Genomic DNA, 15,867 nt, shown 5'->3' on the forward strand with positions numbered 1-15,867 from the left:
GTTCCACCATGCATATGAGGTATCGCCGTGAATGTCAGATCAAGGGCAGTAATTCTAACACTAGACCGCCTCTGTAAAACTAAAATGGTAGCTTGTAGAGGCTTTTAAAATGTTGCCTATGGATATTTAATGGCTTTATTTCCTCATTACACTTCCTGACTACCTATCAGCTTATTTTTCATATCTTGTCTGTTGCCACAAGTTTTTGGAAAATGAGATTTGCAAAATACTCACCATGCCTCTTTTTAAATTCCTTGGAGTGTCTACTTTCCAAAAGTAGACCATTTGGGGGGGTTTGGTGCTATCCTGACATTTCAGGACCTCCGAAACTGTGATAGATAGTGAGAAAGAGAAATGAGGAAGTTACGCACTTTCCGTGTTTCAAAGTGGTCATTGGATTTCAGACTCCAGTATGCGGCTAGGCTCCCAAAACGTCTCACACATGTGGTATCCCCATACTTGGTAGAAGTAGCAGAATTTATATTGGGGTGTAATTCCACATATACCCATGGCTTGTGCGAGAAATAAATCATTTAAATGACAACTTTGAGTAAAAAAAGAAAAAAAATGTTTTTCATTTTCCAGAAACTTGTGTAAAAAAAATAAATCTTCCATGGACTCAATATACCTCTCAGCAGATAGCTTAGGGTGTCTACATTCCGAACCTTCCTTTACATTTGCTTTTCTGCACACAAAAATGTATAATTTTGTCTCACTGAGCCTATCTTAAAGAACTTCATTAAAGCCAGCAACTGTTGAGATAATGAACACCTTGGTCAGGCCTATTTCATGTACAATATATACCATATTTTTCGCTTCATAAGACGCACCTAGATTTTAGAGGAGGAAAACAAGAAAAAAAATATTCTGAACCAATGGACTGCAGACATAATACAGGAGATGACTATAGACTGCAGACACCGTACAGGAGATGACCAGAGACTGCAGACACCGTACAGGAGATGACCAGAGACTGCGCACATAGCACAGGAGATGACCAGAGACTGCGGACGTAGTACAGGAGATGACCAGAGACTACGGACATAGTACAGGAGATGACCAGAGACTGCGGACACAGTACAGGAGATGACCAGAGACTGCGGACACAGTACAGGAGATAACCAGAAACTTCGGACATAGTACAGGAGATGACCAGAGACTGCGGACACAGTACAGGAGATAACCAGAGACTTCGGACATAGTACACGAGATAACCAGAGACTTCGGACATAGTACACAAGATGACCAGAGACTGCGGACCCAGTACAGGAGATGACCAGAGACTGCGGACACAGTACAGGAGATGACCAGAGACTGCGGACACAGTACAGGGAATGACCAGAGACTGCGGACACAGTACAGGAGATGGCCAGAGACTGCGGACACAGTACAGGAGATGACCAGAGACTGCGGACATAGTACAGGAGATGACCAGGGACTACGGACATAGTACAGGAGATGACCAGAGACTGCGGACATACTACAGAGAGAGCAGAAGCAGAGAGAGCAGTATGTGTTGAGATGACCTGTCTTTTCTGGTTGTATTCACTATGGATCCCATCATGAGCAGAATGCGACACGTTCTACCATTTTTTCCTTCACGCAAAACCTGGAACTGACTGCGCTGGTGTACCGGACTCATTTGAATACATGGAAAAAGCTTTGCATGTATTTCTGATGATGAAAAAAGGCTCTGGACAGCATTTGGTTATGGAGCAGTTAAAAACACTTCTAACCGCAAACGCTTATAAATGCAGTTAGCCGCGTTTACAAGCGTTTGACGTTTGAAACGTTGATAAAATCTACTCCTGAATGCAAGTTTGCTGCGTTTAAAAAAATGTCTGTAAACTCAACTGCCTGTAAACGACATAGTGTACATGGACACATAGGAAAACATTAAGGAGGTTTCAGGGGCTACTGAAAAAAACGCAGAAAAGCTCCTGAACGTGAGTTTATCAGCTGCAGTGTACATGAACCCTTCTTCTTAGGCAAAGCACAAGCGGATAATGACAAGTAGCCTGCTGAGTAAATCAATCACTTGCTTGTTATGTCAATGGGCACTTGTCACACTAATTGTGTAGCGCGGTATCCTGAGATTGGGATGGATGGTATCTGTGGTGTAAATGTTCTCCAGCAACACCGCCGGCACTTGTGGACAGTGTTCACTATTATGGATGAGGGTGTAGCTGTAGTGGCAGCCAAGCAATGTTCACTATGGCAGTGAGGTACATTGGGTTTCTCTCACCCGATTTACTTTGGATTAGCAGGGTGCGGCGGTCCATCTCACCCGCAGAACAGGAACAGTCCTCGGCCCCTCCGGTTCAGGCCTGAAGCTGTGCTTTCTCTCTTTCTTGCTGTCAGGGTGTTCGGCTTGCAGCGCAGTAGGCCAGACCATCAGCAACCTTCTCCACCCTTTCTCTCTCTACTGGCTCCACGGCCTAATTTGTCTCCTAACGATCGGGACCCAGGACTCCCAATTCTGGGTCACATGATTGCTTTGATAACCTATGATTGGCTATCACAGTGATCAGTCACTGTACAGCCCGGCCCCCTTTTTTGTTTTCTTCCTCTATGAATGGAGGAGAGAGATACATTGTATCTCTCTAACTCCTGGCATAGAGGGGAAAGAAATGTTTGTTAAAAAAAAAAAAAAATTATAAATACGTTAGTGTCAGTGTGTTTTAGGTAGAAAAAAAAAGAAAAAAAAAACAACAAATGCGCACTATTAAAAAAATGTGAAGCACTAATTAGTAAATTATAATAAAATATATATAAGAAATGTCCCCAATGATAAGAACATAAATTAGTGACAGTCTCTATATGATGAATATAGCGTGATCTTCAGCTTTCAATCCAGTGGCGGTGCTCTCAGTGGTAAGGTAAGAATTACGCACTCACCAGAAGCGTAATTTAATTACGCAGTATGTAAATCAACACGGATCCACTTCACCGATACAGGTTCGGACTGGAACTCAGGGTAGGTTCTCCTTCAAGATGATATGGGTATGAGCCCTCAATGGATGTAGGTAGATCCATCTGGCCAGAGGTCCCTTTAAGGGATAGGTGGGTAAAGATGGCTGCTTACAGGTGCTTCCCTCTCTGGGTATGGTGGACAGGAGACTGGATTGCAGCAGGGCTCTATAAATAATAAGACTCCTCAAGGGAGACCAAGGAGAGTGCCCATAGTGTAGTAATTATTGTTAAAAATTTATTCAGTAACAAAAAGATTCCATAAAACATGTGTATCAGTTAAGCAGTATCAGGTATGTAAAACAACTGACCATCCAGGATCTAAGATGGCAGCCAGGCCTCCACATAGCGCCGGCGGCATGATGTCACAACGTCCTAGGCTCCTCCTAATGCGTTTCCTGTGCACACACTTCTTCAGAGGTGGAGGCTAAGTCATCTTTACCCACCTATCCCTTAAAGGGACCCGTGTTGACTTACATACTGCGTAATTAAATTACGCTTCTGGTGAGTGCGCAATTCTTACCTTACCACCGGGAGCACCACCACTGGATTGAAAGCTGTAGATCACGCTATATTCATCATATAGAGACTGTCACTAATTTATGTTCTTATCATTGGGGACATTTCTTATATATATTTTATTATAATTTACTGATTAGCGCTGCACATATTTTTATACGTTTATCACAAGGCTTTGTTTGGTTTCCTTGAGTGTTCAGCTGCTTACCTACAAGAGCGCTCACTTTTAGTGCTATTCTATTCTAAATGCACACTATTGTTTCTGGGCTGTACTACGGGTACAAACATACACTTATATGGTATCGCTCTGATCGTCAAGAGCTGGAGAATTTATTTGGGTTGTTCTTTGGTGGTAGGTTATGATAGTAACAAGAAACACACAGCTAAATTTAAAAAAATGATTTTTTTTTTACTATTTTGGGCCAGTTTGGGCCTTTAAAAAAAAAAAAAAAAAAAAAATGGGGAGCTATCCATTACCATTTACCACCAAATGAAAGCCCAATTTGTCCTGAAAAAAAACCAACGTATAATCCACCTGGATGTACAAAGTAGTTGTGATGATATGTACGGTCTTACTATCACATGTCAACGTTGAAAAATTCTGCTTAGGCATTTAGATTTGTTTTACCCTTAGGCATGAAGGGGTTAAGGGGGCGTGCGGGGGGGGGGGGGGGGGTGTCCTATACCTACATACTTCAGCTAATAGGTGTCCCTCATTCCCATCTCAAAAGGTTGAGAGGTATGCCTCAGGTCCTAATCTGACAGGTGTGTGGGTACAGGTGTGTGGCCCTAAACTCAGACAGTGTACATTCGGGGCCCCTCACCCACACCTGCACACCTGTCTAACTAATACCTGTGGCTGTTGGTGAATAGCAGGTGTCCCCATAGAGGCAGGCAGCTGCAGCCACATAAACAAGCCACTCATTTACACAGACAGAGCACCTTAGGAGTTCTTAGGGCTTATTCACACATGAGGTTTGGGGTGGTAAAACCTCACAGTTGAGCTGCACATTTACCCACACCCAACCACTACTCCCTTTAGCTGCAGAGGCATCTACTGGGGATGGTCACATGACACGACTCTGATGCTTTGCTTCGTGGCCTTGGCAGTAATTCTACTCCTTGTTGAATGCGACCCATTCAAGTGAATAGCGCTGCTTTGCAAGTGCCCCACAACTGCATGCATTGCATATGGTTGCAGCGCGCTAGTGCAATACAATGCCTCCTCTCTGCCTGTCAAATACTCTCTGAGGAGCAAAGGGGAATGGTAAGGGGTAGTTGGGGGAACACCAGGCACACAATGGAAGGCTACAGGAAAGGGTAGTTGGAAGGATATCAGGCACACAGTGGAAGGATAAAGGGAATGGGTAATTGGGAGGATAGCAGGCACAAAGTGGCAGGTTTAGGGAACAGTAGTTGGTAAGATAACAGGCACACAATGGCAGGGTACAGAGGGGTGTAGTTGGCAGGATAGCAGGCACACAGTAGAGGGTTACAAGGAGGTGGTAGTTGGTAGTGTAGCACTACCCCCTTAGGAGTTGCTGAAGATTTGGGTCCCCCTATAGTCCTGCACAGCCAGGCAACATGCATTTTCTTCTAGCCTTGCACTCCAGAGACAGTAAACAGACCTTGAACTTATTATTTTTTTGCATTGTAATATGGGATTTAAACTTGGATGGGGATGAGGGATACCTGGGATGCCCAAGGAACTGTTGAGCTGATGGTAACTTCCTATAACTATGTACAAGTGCTCAGAAGGGTTTGTTTCTTCTTGGAGAGCTATCCAGCCTTTCCTGGTATGCCACCTCAGACTCTAAACATAAAACCCCACAAAAGGATAGAGCACCTCAAAGGGTAATAAGCAGCAGAAATGTATTATGGGCGTAACAATAAAACAGATCATATATGCAAAACAATGCACATACCCCATCCATCCCCTCCCCCCAGCCCCCTACCATCAACCAACCCCTCCCCCCCAACAATGTCCCACACAGTCCCACCCTCCCCTCCCCCTCCCAGGGCAACCCCAGCAACCCTACAGGTCCCCCCTCCTCCCCGAAGCCAGGTCGACATGGGCTAACCCTCCACCCCATTCAAAATCCCTAAAGGCCCCCTGTCCCGTGCAGATGGACACACTCCCCGATAAGACCCTTCTGTGGTAGTGCTGATGACAGTAGGTGTGTCAGGACATGGAATTCGGCTAATGACAGAAATCCCACAAAGTATAATAGAGTATAGATCCACAAGGTGTAGTTCCACCATGAAAGAGGAGAGCAGCTAAAGAAGGGGCAACCTGGGTTCCTCCAACAAAGTGTGACTCAGTTCATATCTGTAGTAGGTATGCCGCTGTGCTCTGAATCCTCCTATATCCTCGTAGCCATCACTGGAGCCTGTCTATGTCAAACCTTAAATCTGCGTGCACTCGTGAAATGGCAACAATTTTTTTACTTAACTTTTTTTAAAAAAAGCTCCCTATGTGATGATTTTTTTTGCTGACAGGTTCTCTTTTTTTTAAATGTCTCTCCTGTATCCCACTGAATGTAAGGCATTGCGCATTACATTCTTTCCGGGCGTCACTGACCAGGAATGTGTCACAGGGACCCAGAAGGGACATCACATCACTTCCGGGTCAGGAGAAGGGGAGGGGAGCAGATATGTCTGCTCTCCTTCCTCCCCTATACCACATCCTGCCGGCACACATTGAGCCAGTCCCGGGCCCACAGATGGGCAAGCAAAGCCTGGGACATATAGCTGGCGGGGGGGGGGGGTGACACTGTGGGCTGTGTGGAAGCAATCGGGTGGCAGCGCTTCCACCTGACAGGTGAGCCCTGCTGCTTGCCCGCAGCACGGCTGAAGGCTAAAACACCCTACCTGCCCGGCGCCCAGAACTACATGTCCCGGGGGTCAGGCGATAGGAATTGCACATCCCTGCTATTCCCCGCTGGGGTTCTTGCAGCTGATTGCAGACAGGGGTCATTTACAAGTGTGAATGCTCCTGTAAGTAAATAGCTGCCATTGACCAGTGATCTCCTCCTCCCTGTGAGAATAAATTGGAAGCTGAGTCAGAGCAGATTTTATTGGCCTTCTTCAGTATTAGAACAATATTAGGATGATAATATGTTCATCTTTGTGACTAAATATTGTTTTTAAACATCACTTTCTGCTGTGTGTTATTGTGTTCCTTTCCAGGCAATGAAATTCCCCACCTGAAAGAAGAGGATCCAGACCCAACCTGGAAGGAAAGGTTAAGACTTCTATTGGAGTGTCTGCACCACCGAACTGAATCGATGAAACAGGAACATGGTAAGTGATTTTGTCTGGGAGGCGAAAAAAAAACAAAACCAATTGGCCCTTTCATGGCCCTTTCATGGCAGACACAGATTCTTGTGGGCTAAAAGTTCACTACATGAAGTGTGTTAAACAAGATGACTTCTATTGACTCGCCTATTTGTTTATAAAATGCAAAATAAAATACAATCTCACCCCCCAGGGCTGCAGCTGGACCTTGTACAGCCTGTCTGACTGGATCCCCCCAAAAATATCAAAACAAATATTTTCACTAAAAATACACTAAAATCATTATTAGCGGACACAAATACAATATAACTAATACAAAAATCCTGCTGAATCTAAAGGATAACATTGTAATGAGGTAATAAATAAAGCTCAGTGTAAATGAGGTCTTGGGGATAATTCACATAGGTGCTGTGGCCTGTACAGTATGGGTCAGTAGTTTGTTTATGGGGCAGGGGCTGTGTGCAGGCAGCCTATGTTACACAATGGGGACGCAGCACATGTATGAACACAGCCACAGCTCCTAATCTGACAGGCGTGTGGGTGCAGGTATACAGCCTTGAACAGTGTGCATTTGGTGACGCTCACCCACCCCTGTATACCTATTAAACGTAGGACCTGTGGCTGTGTGCATGCCCATAGAGTAACAGGCATCTTCAGCTGCATAGACAAACCACTCATTCACACAGCCAGAGTACCTGTGTGAATGAGCACTTAGGGCTTGTTCACAAGTGAGGTTGTGGGATGGAAAAACCTCACAATTGAGCTGCACTTTTACTGCTCCCCAACCACTACACCTTTAGCTGCAGAGGAATTCACTGGGGATGTACACATGCCATGACTGCTTTGCTTCTTGGCTGTGGGAAGTATTATACCCCCGGTCAAACACGACCCATTCAAGTGATTGGTGCTGCTTTGTAAGCATCTCACAACGACATGCATTGTTCAGTTTTAAGTGCACTAGTGTGAGATGAAGGGGTTAAAGGTCACTGCCTATCAAATGCTTCAATATATACATGGTGTAGCGCTGCTGAGACTTATAAGCACATAAAGTGCATACCTTATTGTGAACCAGATAAAAAATACTTATGCAATGTAAGGTAAAACAAGCATAGATATTAGGTGATTCTATCGCTCAGTGGTTCCCTATGGTGGAATATACATTACTATGCAAGTGGTTATAGTATAAGTGCAAATAACTTCAATATTCAGTGCTTTCAATATACACACACAGTGTATGGTGATAAATGTCCACAACAAGAGCAGTTTTGACCAAGTGGAACTCAAACCGCATGCACAACTTGTCAGTGCTGGTGATGAGTGAGAATCCTACAATGGCTGACGCGCCCGCTCACCTTCCCCCTGCAACCCGCAGGGGCCAAACAGCCTTTCGGATCACTCCAAGATCCTACTCGTTATCCAAATTAGGAGTAACTTCACTGACTCCAAAAGACTCACTCCTCCTCCCACTTATCCTCCACGGACAGGCACCAGTATATATACGCTTATGTACTCATATGGTTATGGACCGTGCAATAAGAACACAAGAGATCCTCCATAGTGTATTACCGTATATCACATTTATTGTAGGCAAAAAACCGCCAAGTGCACACTCATGTTTAGCTGAGAATTACAGAGCATTAGTGACATTAGTGACATGTACTGCTGGGTCTCTGGAGTGCCAAGATGGCGCCGGACCGGAAGTACCGGAAGTACGTCTCCACGTCGCTATGTCTACGCGTTACGCCACGCTTCACGCAGCTTCATCAGGATAGTGTGGTGCTGAGTCAGCTTCTTATTTATAAGGGAATCCCAGTGCTAATTGGTTAATTGTTTATGCAAAATATCGCAGCCATTTTGTTGAAGTCCTGGTAATATGGGACACTACGTCGCGGCCATTTTGTTGTGGGTCCCATATCTCTTTACACTAAATCTTATTATATTGGGTGTCACGGTCTTTGCCTAGTGGTACGATTGAAATTAAGAATGCCCTACTGACTATTATAGTCTCTCTGCCCCAAATGCACTGTTTTACAGTGTATGGCAGTGTAATGTGCTGATTAGACTATAAACAAAGATCATAAAAAAATTATCATATCAAATGCTTACTGAAGAGCGAAGAGTACAGGTAAGGGGTAGGTGGTAGGATAACAGGCACACAGTTGCAGGGTACAAAGAGGGGGTAGTTGGCAGGACAGCAGGTACACAGTGGCAGGTTACAGGGAAGGGTAGTTGGTAGGGTAGCAGGCACACAGTTGCAGGTTACAGGGAAGGGTAGTTGGTAGGATAGCAGGAACACAGTGGCAGGTTACAGGGAAGGGTAGTTGGTAGGACAGCAGGCACACAATGGTGCGGTAAAGGAAAGGGTAGTTGGTAGGGTAGAAGGCATACAGTGGCAGAGTACAGGAAGGGGGTAGCTGGTAGAATAACAGGTCCGGGCAGAGGGCAGTGAACTGGCATGGAAGGTGTACAGGCTCACAAGGCTCAAAGATTCAGGAGGGGGAGGGATGGTGGCACTAGGTAAAATCTGTCTCAGCCATCCCTGCCCCAGTTCACTCACCTCTGAAATCAGGTAGGATACGAAGGACGGTTGCTTAGGGTATGTAGCTGCCCCTCCGGCTCCAAGAACTGATCCCCTGTGGCTCCCTGGACCATCTGAAAGCTGATGGGGGGAGAAGAGGAGAAGCTGATTGTGCTGCAGGGGGAGCCACAGTGGGATTGGTTTTAGCAGTAAGGCAGTACAGCCAGCCCTCCTGCTCATCAAGTGCCCGGACCACCCTGTTGAACTGATGGCCCTGGGCCCAATACAGCTGGGCCAGCTGTACCCCTTATTACCAACCCTGCCATTACCACAATTAGTCATTATCATGCAGCTTTCCTTTTATTGTAACAAATGATATATAACATCACTGCTTACTTTGCATCTCTCTCCAAAACATCTGAGTCAGAAAAGGAATTTAGAACCCTTTTACAATAATCAGTTTTTGAATCACTTTTGATGCCTTCACATTGACTTATAATGCAAAGTGCTTTTGAAATACCGCACCAAAGATGCAGCATGCAGGCCTATTCAAAGGGCAGTGCGCCTCTTGTTTTAAGAGATCTATAGGATTTAAAAGGATACATTTTACTTTTGCTTTTTAAACCTCAAAAGTGCATCAAAAACTGATCAGAGTGAAATGGCCCTTAATGCATCTGCCAGGTACTAAGATCACAGGAAAAACACAGGGAACAGATAGTTTTATTACGTCCAGAAGCTGTCAGGATCTCTGGGTCCAGCTCTGATTGAGGTCTGAATAAGGGAGTCTCTCCACACAAGGCCACCACCCCAATATATGTTGTATTGTCCTTGGGGCAAATCACTTCCTTCACCCTCCTCCTTCTCATAACCGAATGGGCTCACAGGAAGTGCACTGAACGATGTGGAAGACTGGTGGCATGTAGTGGGCAAAGGAAAAGTAGTGCTGGAGACAGCTCCTGATTGAAGGTGAGTATGGCCACACAATCTAGGATTTTTATCCTTCAAAAATGATAGACAACACATTTTTTTAAAAAATTAAGAAATTAGAGTCCTACTTTGTTCATGTTCTTGAGTTTTGTTTGTTACTTTGTTACTGCTCACACCTGCATGCACAGTGAAATGGTTAGTGTTGTCTTATATTAATGTGGAGGATTTATTTATAAATGTATTTTCCCTCAGCAACTAGTCCAACAGTTCTTTTCCAGAAAGATGCATTTATTCAGATATTTGCAACAGGTGACAGAAATCCAAATGAATACTTGTACAATGAACGAACAGCAGCCCTCAGAGTCCCATTTAAGATACTTCATATCAAACATGGAGATACTACACTGTCCAGCATGCCTTTTGGGCTTGGACAGCTGCAGTCTAATCAAAGTTGTCCAGATATTTCCTAAACTACATTCTTTTACTATTAATTAGATAAACAAGTTACCCTTTGAAGAATGCAGTTTACCATACTTAATACCCCTTTTCATGTTATTAGATAGTAGATTCTGGCCAAGTCCTCTCAGGTCTGACTGAGCAATCTGCATTTTATCACCCTTGCAAGTTTGCAAATTACCTTCTTTGAAATGTAACATGTTGGCCCCCAAGTGCCAAGGTGATGTTGCATAAACTTAACATAGCAAACAGTCCTTGGCTATCCTTTTGTTGTGTAAAATACATCTAGCCCAGTCATATTCTGGCCTGGTCAATAACGTGAGAATACACACATATACACATATATATATTTACAATATCCTACAATTAGGGATTCACAGGACCCCTAAAATCCAGTTGTACATGGAGAAAGCAACCAATAATCTGCCCATGTAATGGACCTGCAGTTGATATGTAACCCTTCTCCCTTTACCAATGTTGGCAACCTCTTCTAGACAATAGAGGTACTGACATCAATTGACAGCCCATTGATTCCTAAGGCTGGCCATACATTATTAAAATTTTTTTGTACAATTTTCCAAAACCATATAATATGAGGTCAAACCTAAACACTTTCAGTTTGTATGCAATTAGGTAGGCCCTTGCACTTTTTGAACAAGGAAACTGAACAAGAAAATTGTATAATATATGGCCAGATTAAGCACAATATTGTACATGCAGGAGACATTCACACCAGTGACTTGCTGGAGATCATTTTTTAGGGTTCTGGCAGTGCTCATCTTGTTCCTCCTTGCACAAAGAAGCAGATACTGGTCCTGCTGATTGGTTAAGGACCTTCTACAACCCTGTCCAGCTCTCCTAGAGTGCCTGACTCCTGGAATTTCCTCCAAGCTCTTGAGACTCTGCTGGGAGACACAGCAAACCTTCTGGCAATGGCACGTATTGATGTGCCATCCTGGAGAAGGACTGCCTGTGCAACCTCTGTAGGGTCCAGGTATCACCTCATGCTACCAGTAGTGACACTGACCATAGCCAAATAGAAAACTAGTGAAAAAACAGTCAGAAAAGATGAGTAAGGTAAAAATGTCAGTGGCTTTCACCTGTAAAACCATTCCTGTTTTGGGGGTCGTCTCATTGTTGCTCATCTAGTGTACCTGTTGTTAATTTCATTAACACCAAAGCAGCTGAAACTGATTTACAACCCCATCTGCTACTTAACTGACCAGATCAATATCCCAGGAGTGTCACTGACTTGATGCTATACTCTGAATAAAAAGTGTTCCTTTAATTTTTTGAGCAGTGTGTATTGTTTTAAACATTACTTAGTGCTGTATGTTATTGTGTTCCTTTCCCGGTGGATACGTTATCATCCTGGAAGAAGGGAATCCAGCCCCAACCGTGAATAAGAGTTTGAGAAAATTTAGTTTTGAAAAATTCTTGTCTGAGCTAGATGACTTCTATCGACTCCACTATATATTTATAAAATGCAAATTAAAATACTTTTTCACCTACCAGGGCCCCAGGGCTGCTGTTAGAAATCACAGGACATCTCCTCAAAAATATACTAAAATCATTATTAGTGGACACAAACACAACATTACTTATGAAATTCCTGCTAAATCTGAAAGATAAAACTGTATTGAAGTAAAAACAAAAGCTCTGTGTGTAACTGAGATCTTGGGGTTCATTCACATGGGCGCTGTAGCCTGTCCAGTGTGAATCAATTGTTTGTGTGGCTAGAGCTGTGTGCAGGCAGCCTATGTTATGCTATGGGTACGGACACAACCTCAGGCATAGCTCCCAACTGTCCCTGATTTCGAGGCACTGTCCCTGATTTCGAATGTAGCACTACCCCCATGAGCATTGCTTAAGTAATAGGTTTGGGATCCCTGGCAATCTGAACCCCTGATGGAGTCCACCCTCTGCTGAAGCCAATGTACTCTGCTAACCCAGATAATTCACACCTGCAAAATGGACTCACACACAGAGTAGTATAAACCAATGTGACGTTTATATTGAATTGCAGGGTAACTGAGTCAAGAATAACAGAATAGCATTTGACTTGATAATAACTCTGGTGAATGTTAGCAACTATGACCCAATGTATATCAACATACACAATAATTAACAGTATTTACCCTCTAGGGGACCACCCACAGTACATATACTGCAGCAACGTGGCCCATGTGTGCAGGATCACGTTTATAAATGTCATCCTGTTTACTTCGTAGCGGGAGCGCAGGCGCGCGACCGTCCTACCCACGGCACCAATCATGGCTGCGGGTGTCAATCACCAGGTCCCGGCTGGTGATTACTCGCCGGAGCCCGACGATTGCCGGCAAACACTGACAGGAAGCACAGCTGCATTATTATCAGTGGAGCTCTCCTCCCTGTCAGTTTTCAGCACACTGTTCTGGATTGCTGGGTTCAGCTTTCCGGAACAGTGTGTGACAGTGAAGTACACCCTCCCACTCCCTAGTAAAACACTCCCCTCACACTGTTAACCCTTTGATTGCCTTTTTATGTTAACCCCTTCCTCCCCAGTGCCATTAGTACAGTGTCACTGATTTTTTTTTGCACTGATCACTGTATTGGTGTCACTGGGGATGTCAGTGACCCCAAGTCTGTTCCCCCCCAGTGTCAGAATGTCCGTGCTGTGTTCTGCATGAGTTCCACCTATACATCCAGAACTTTCCTAGATTGCTTGGATACAGAGGAAGCCAGAGGCAGAACTAGCAGCACTTGAACACGCTGAGCAGGCATTACTAAACAATTGCAGCTCTCTGTTAAGCAGAAAGCCTAAGTAAATTCCCCTAACAGTTCTCCTATCAAGCAGGGGAACCAACTGTACTCTTCTTATCCTAGCTCCTATCTAGGAGGGTGCTACATACTATTTAAATGTCATTTTTCTTGGAGTTGGGCTTTAGTTATAAAGATTTTGTACTATAGACTGTAGATGTGATGTGTACATAGATGTGCAAAGGTTCTGGCAAAAGTGTGAATTTTCTTGAAACCTTCTGCAATTCCCAGGTTTCCATACCAACTCTCTGAAAAAACTACCTGACACCGTCAATAAAGACAAGAGAAAAGAGCTCCTCTCTGAAATAGATGGAATGGAAGAGGATATCATGATATATGAGCCGTGTAAGTGTTTTCTTTTAATATATATGTTTACAGCTGCACAATCTGCACAAATGATACATCTGTTAGGACATATAAGTTTGTGGGGGACATTCACATGAATTCAAAATACTGGTAATGACACCATTCTGGTAGTAGTTTCCTTAAGAGCTACCTGCGCCTAGCTCAGACAAGCATTTGCACCAATGATTGTAACATTATCCACACGTGCTCCAAATTCTCACAGCTCCAACTACCACCATATATACTGCAAGCAGGCAGCACACCCAGGCCTCGTTCTGCTGGGTAACTTGATTGACAGCTGTAATTGGAAGTGAAGTGGGAGCCGTGGCCCTGCTGTTAATAGAAATTGCAGTTTCCTTTGTTAATGTAAGTGCATTTTTAACCACTAGGGGAGCGCCCGCAGTACATATACTACTACAAGGCGGCCTCTGTGTGCAGGACCACGTATATAAATGTGATCTTACATTTTGGGGTAGGGGTTGCATGCGACCACCCTACTTGCTCACCGATCGCGGCCACGGGTGTCAATCACCGGGTCTTGGTCGGTGATTAGCCACCAGAGCCCAACAACGGGGAGGAACGGGGAGGAAGGCTGCATTGTTTCTAATGGAGTTCTCCTCCCTGTCAGTTTTCAGCACTCTGTTTCGGATTGCTATGCACAGCCTTCTAGATCAGTGTGTAACAGTGAAGTACACACCCCCCGCCCCCTAGTAAAACACTCCCTTCACACAGTTAACCCTTTGATTGCCTCCAAATGTTAACCCTTTCCTCCCCAGTGCCATTAGTACAGTGTCAATGGTTTTTTTTTTTGTACTGATCACTGTATTGGTGTCACTAAGTGACCCCAAGTGACCCCAAGTCAGTACCCCCCAATGTCAGAATGTCCACCGCAGTCCTGCCATAAGTCGCTGATGACCGCCATAAGTTGCTGATCACCGCTATTAGTATAAAAAAAAAATTAAAAATCCAGTATCTATACCGCCATTTGTGCACGCTATAACTTTCACGTAAACCAATTATTTTACACATGTTTAGATTTTTTTTAGCAAAGACATGTCGCAGAATACAATTTGGACTAAATTTATGACGAAATTTGATTTTTACATTTTTTTTGCTGGACCTGCTTTATAGCAAATAGTCCAAAATATTTTTTTTTTCAAAATTGTTGTTTTTTTTCTTTTATAGGGCAAAAAATAAAAAAATGCACAGGTGATCAAATACCACCGAAAGCCCAATTCGTGAGGAAAAAAGAACGTAAATTTCATTCTTGTGCAGTGTTGCATGACTGCGCAATTGTCAGTTAAAGTAACGCAGCGCTGTAACACAAACTGCTTCTGTAACCGCTTCCTGACCGCCCTATAGCAGAAATACTACTACAGGGTGGCACGGGTGTGCAAAATCACATATATATAATATATACGTGATTCGCACTCCCGTGGTTTTCATGCCCCTCCCAGATAATGTCAGATTGCCCGTCATTACACCAGTCATCACATTTAACCCCTTGATTGCCAGGAAGACCCTCATACACAATAAACCTTCATTGCTAGTATAGTGTCTGAATGAATCAATATCTTTGATCAGATCAGCATTATACCAGCATTCACATTAGTATAGTGTCCCCAAAAACACAGCATTAGTGGGATCAGCCCCGGCACCTGCCAGCACCTGGTTTTCTCCCCCAACAAGTACAGTGTCAGTAGGTCTCTGTCACTTGATATATTGCGCACAAAACCGCAGTGTTGGCAGAATCAGGCCTGATCTCTGTTAGCACTTGCCGGTAAATTTTTATGACTCTCATATGCAACAGAGTGCCAGTACTAGTGCCACGCTACCTTTTGGTGAACTGGCGAGCACTAGTGGCCTAGTACATCCTGGTCTTTCACATACCTCTTAGAGTGTAAGCTCCCAGGATCAGGCCCTCCTAACCCTCTTGTATTGAACTGTATTGTTGCTGTAATGTCTCCCATTATATTGTAAAGCGCTGAGCAAACTGTTGGCGCTATATAAATCCTGTATAATAATAATAATAATAC

The 15,867-nt window shown here is 44.0% G+C and overlaps 1 protein-coding gene across 2 annotated transcripts in view; it reads left to right on the forward strand.

Annotated features, from left to right (window-relative positions):
• Nucleotides 1–15,867, forward strand: part of LOC149452041 (uncharacterized) — an 860,283-nt gene that overhangs the window by 440,774 nt on the left and 403,642 nt on the right. For both annotated transcript variants that reach the window (XM_089689852.1, XM_089689853.1), the window contains 2 exons: nt 6,679–6,792; nt 13,718–13,831. In XM_089689852.1, the coding sequence (XP_089545978.1) occupies nt 6,679–6,792; nt 13,718–13,831 (228 nt within the window). The remainder of the gene's footprint in view (nt 1–6,678; nt 6,793–13,717; nt 13,832–15,867) is intronic.

The sequence above is a fragment of the Staurois parvus genome, unplaced genomic scaffold (genome assembly GCF_062004578.1).
Source record: "Staurois parvus isolate SC_StPar_1 unplaced genomic scaffold, SC_StPar_1.0 ptg000500l, whole genome shotgun sequence".
NCBI classification, from domain to species: Eukaryota; Metazoa; Chordata; class Amphibia; order Anura; family Ranidae; genus Staurois; species Staurois parvus.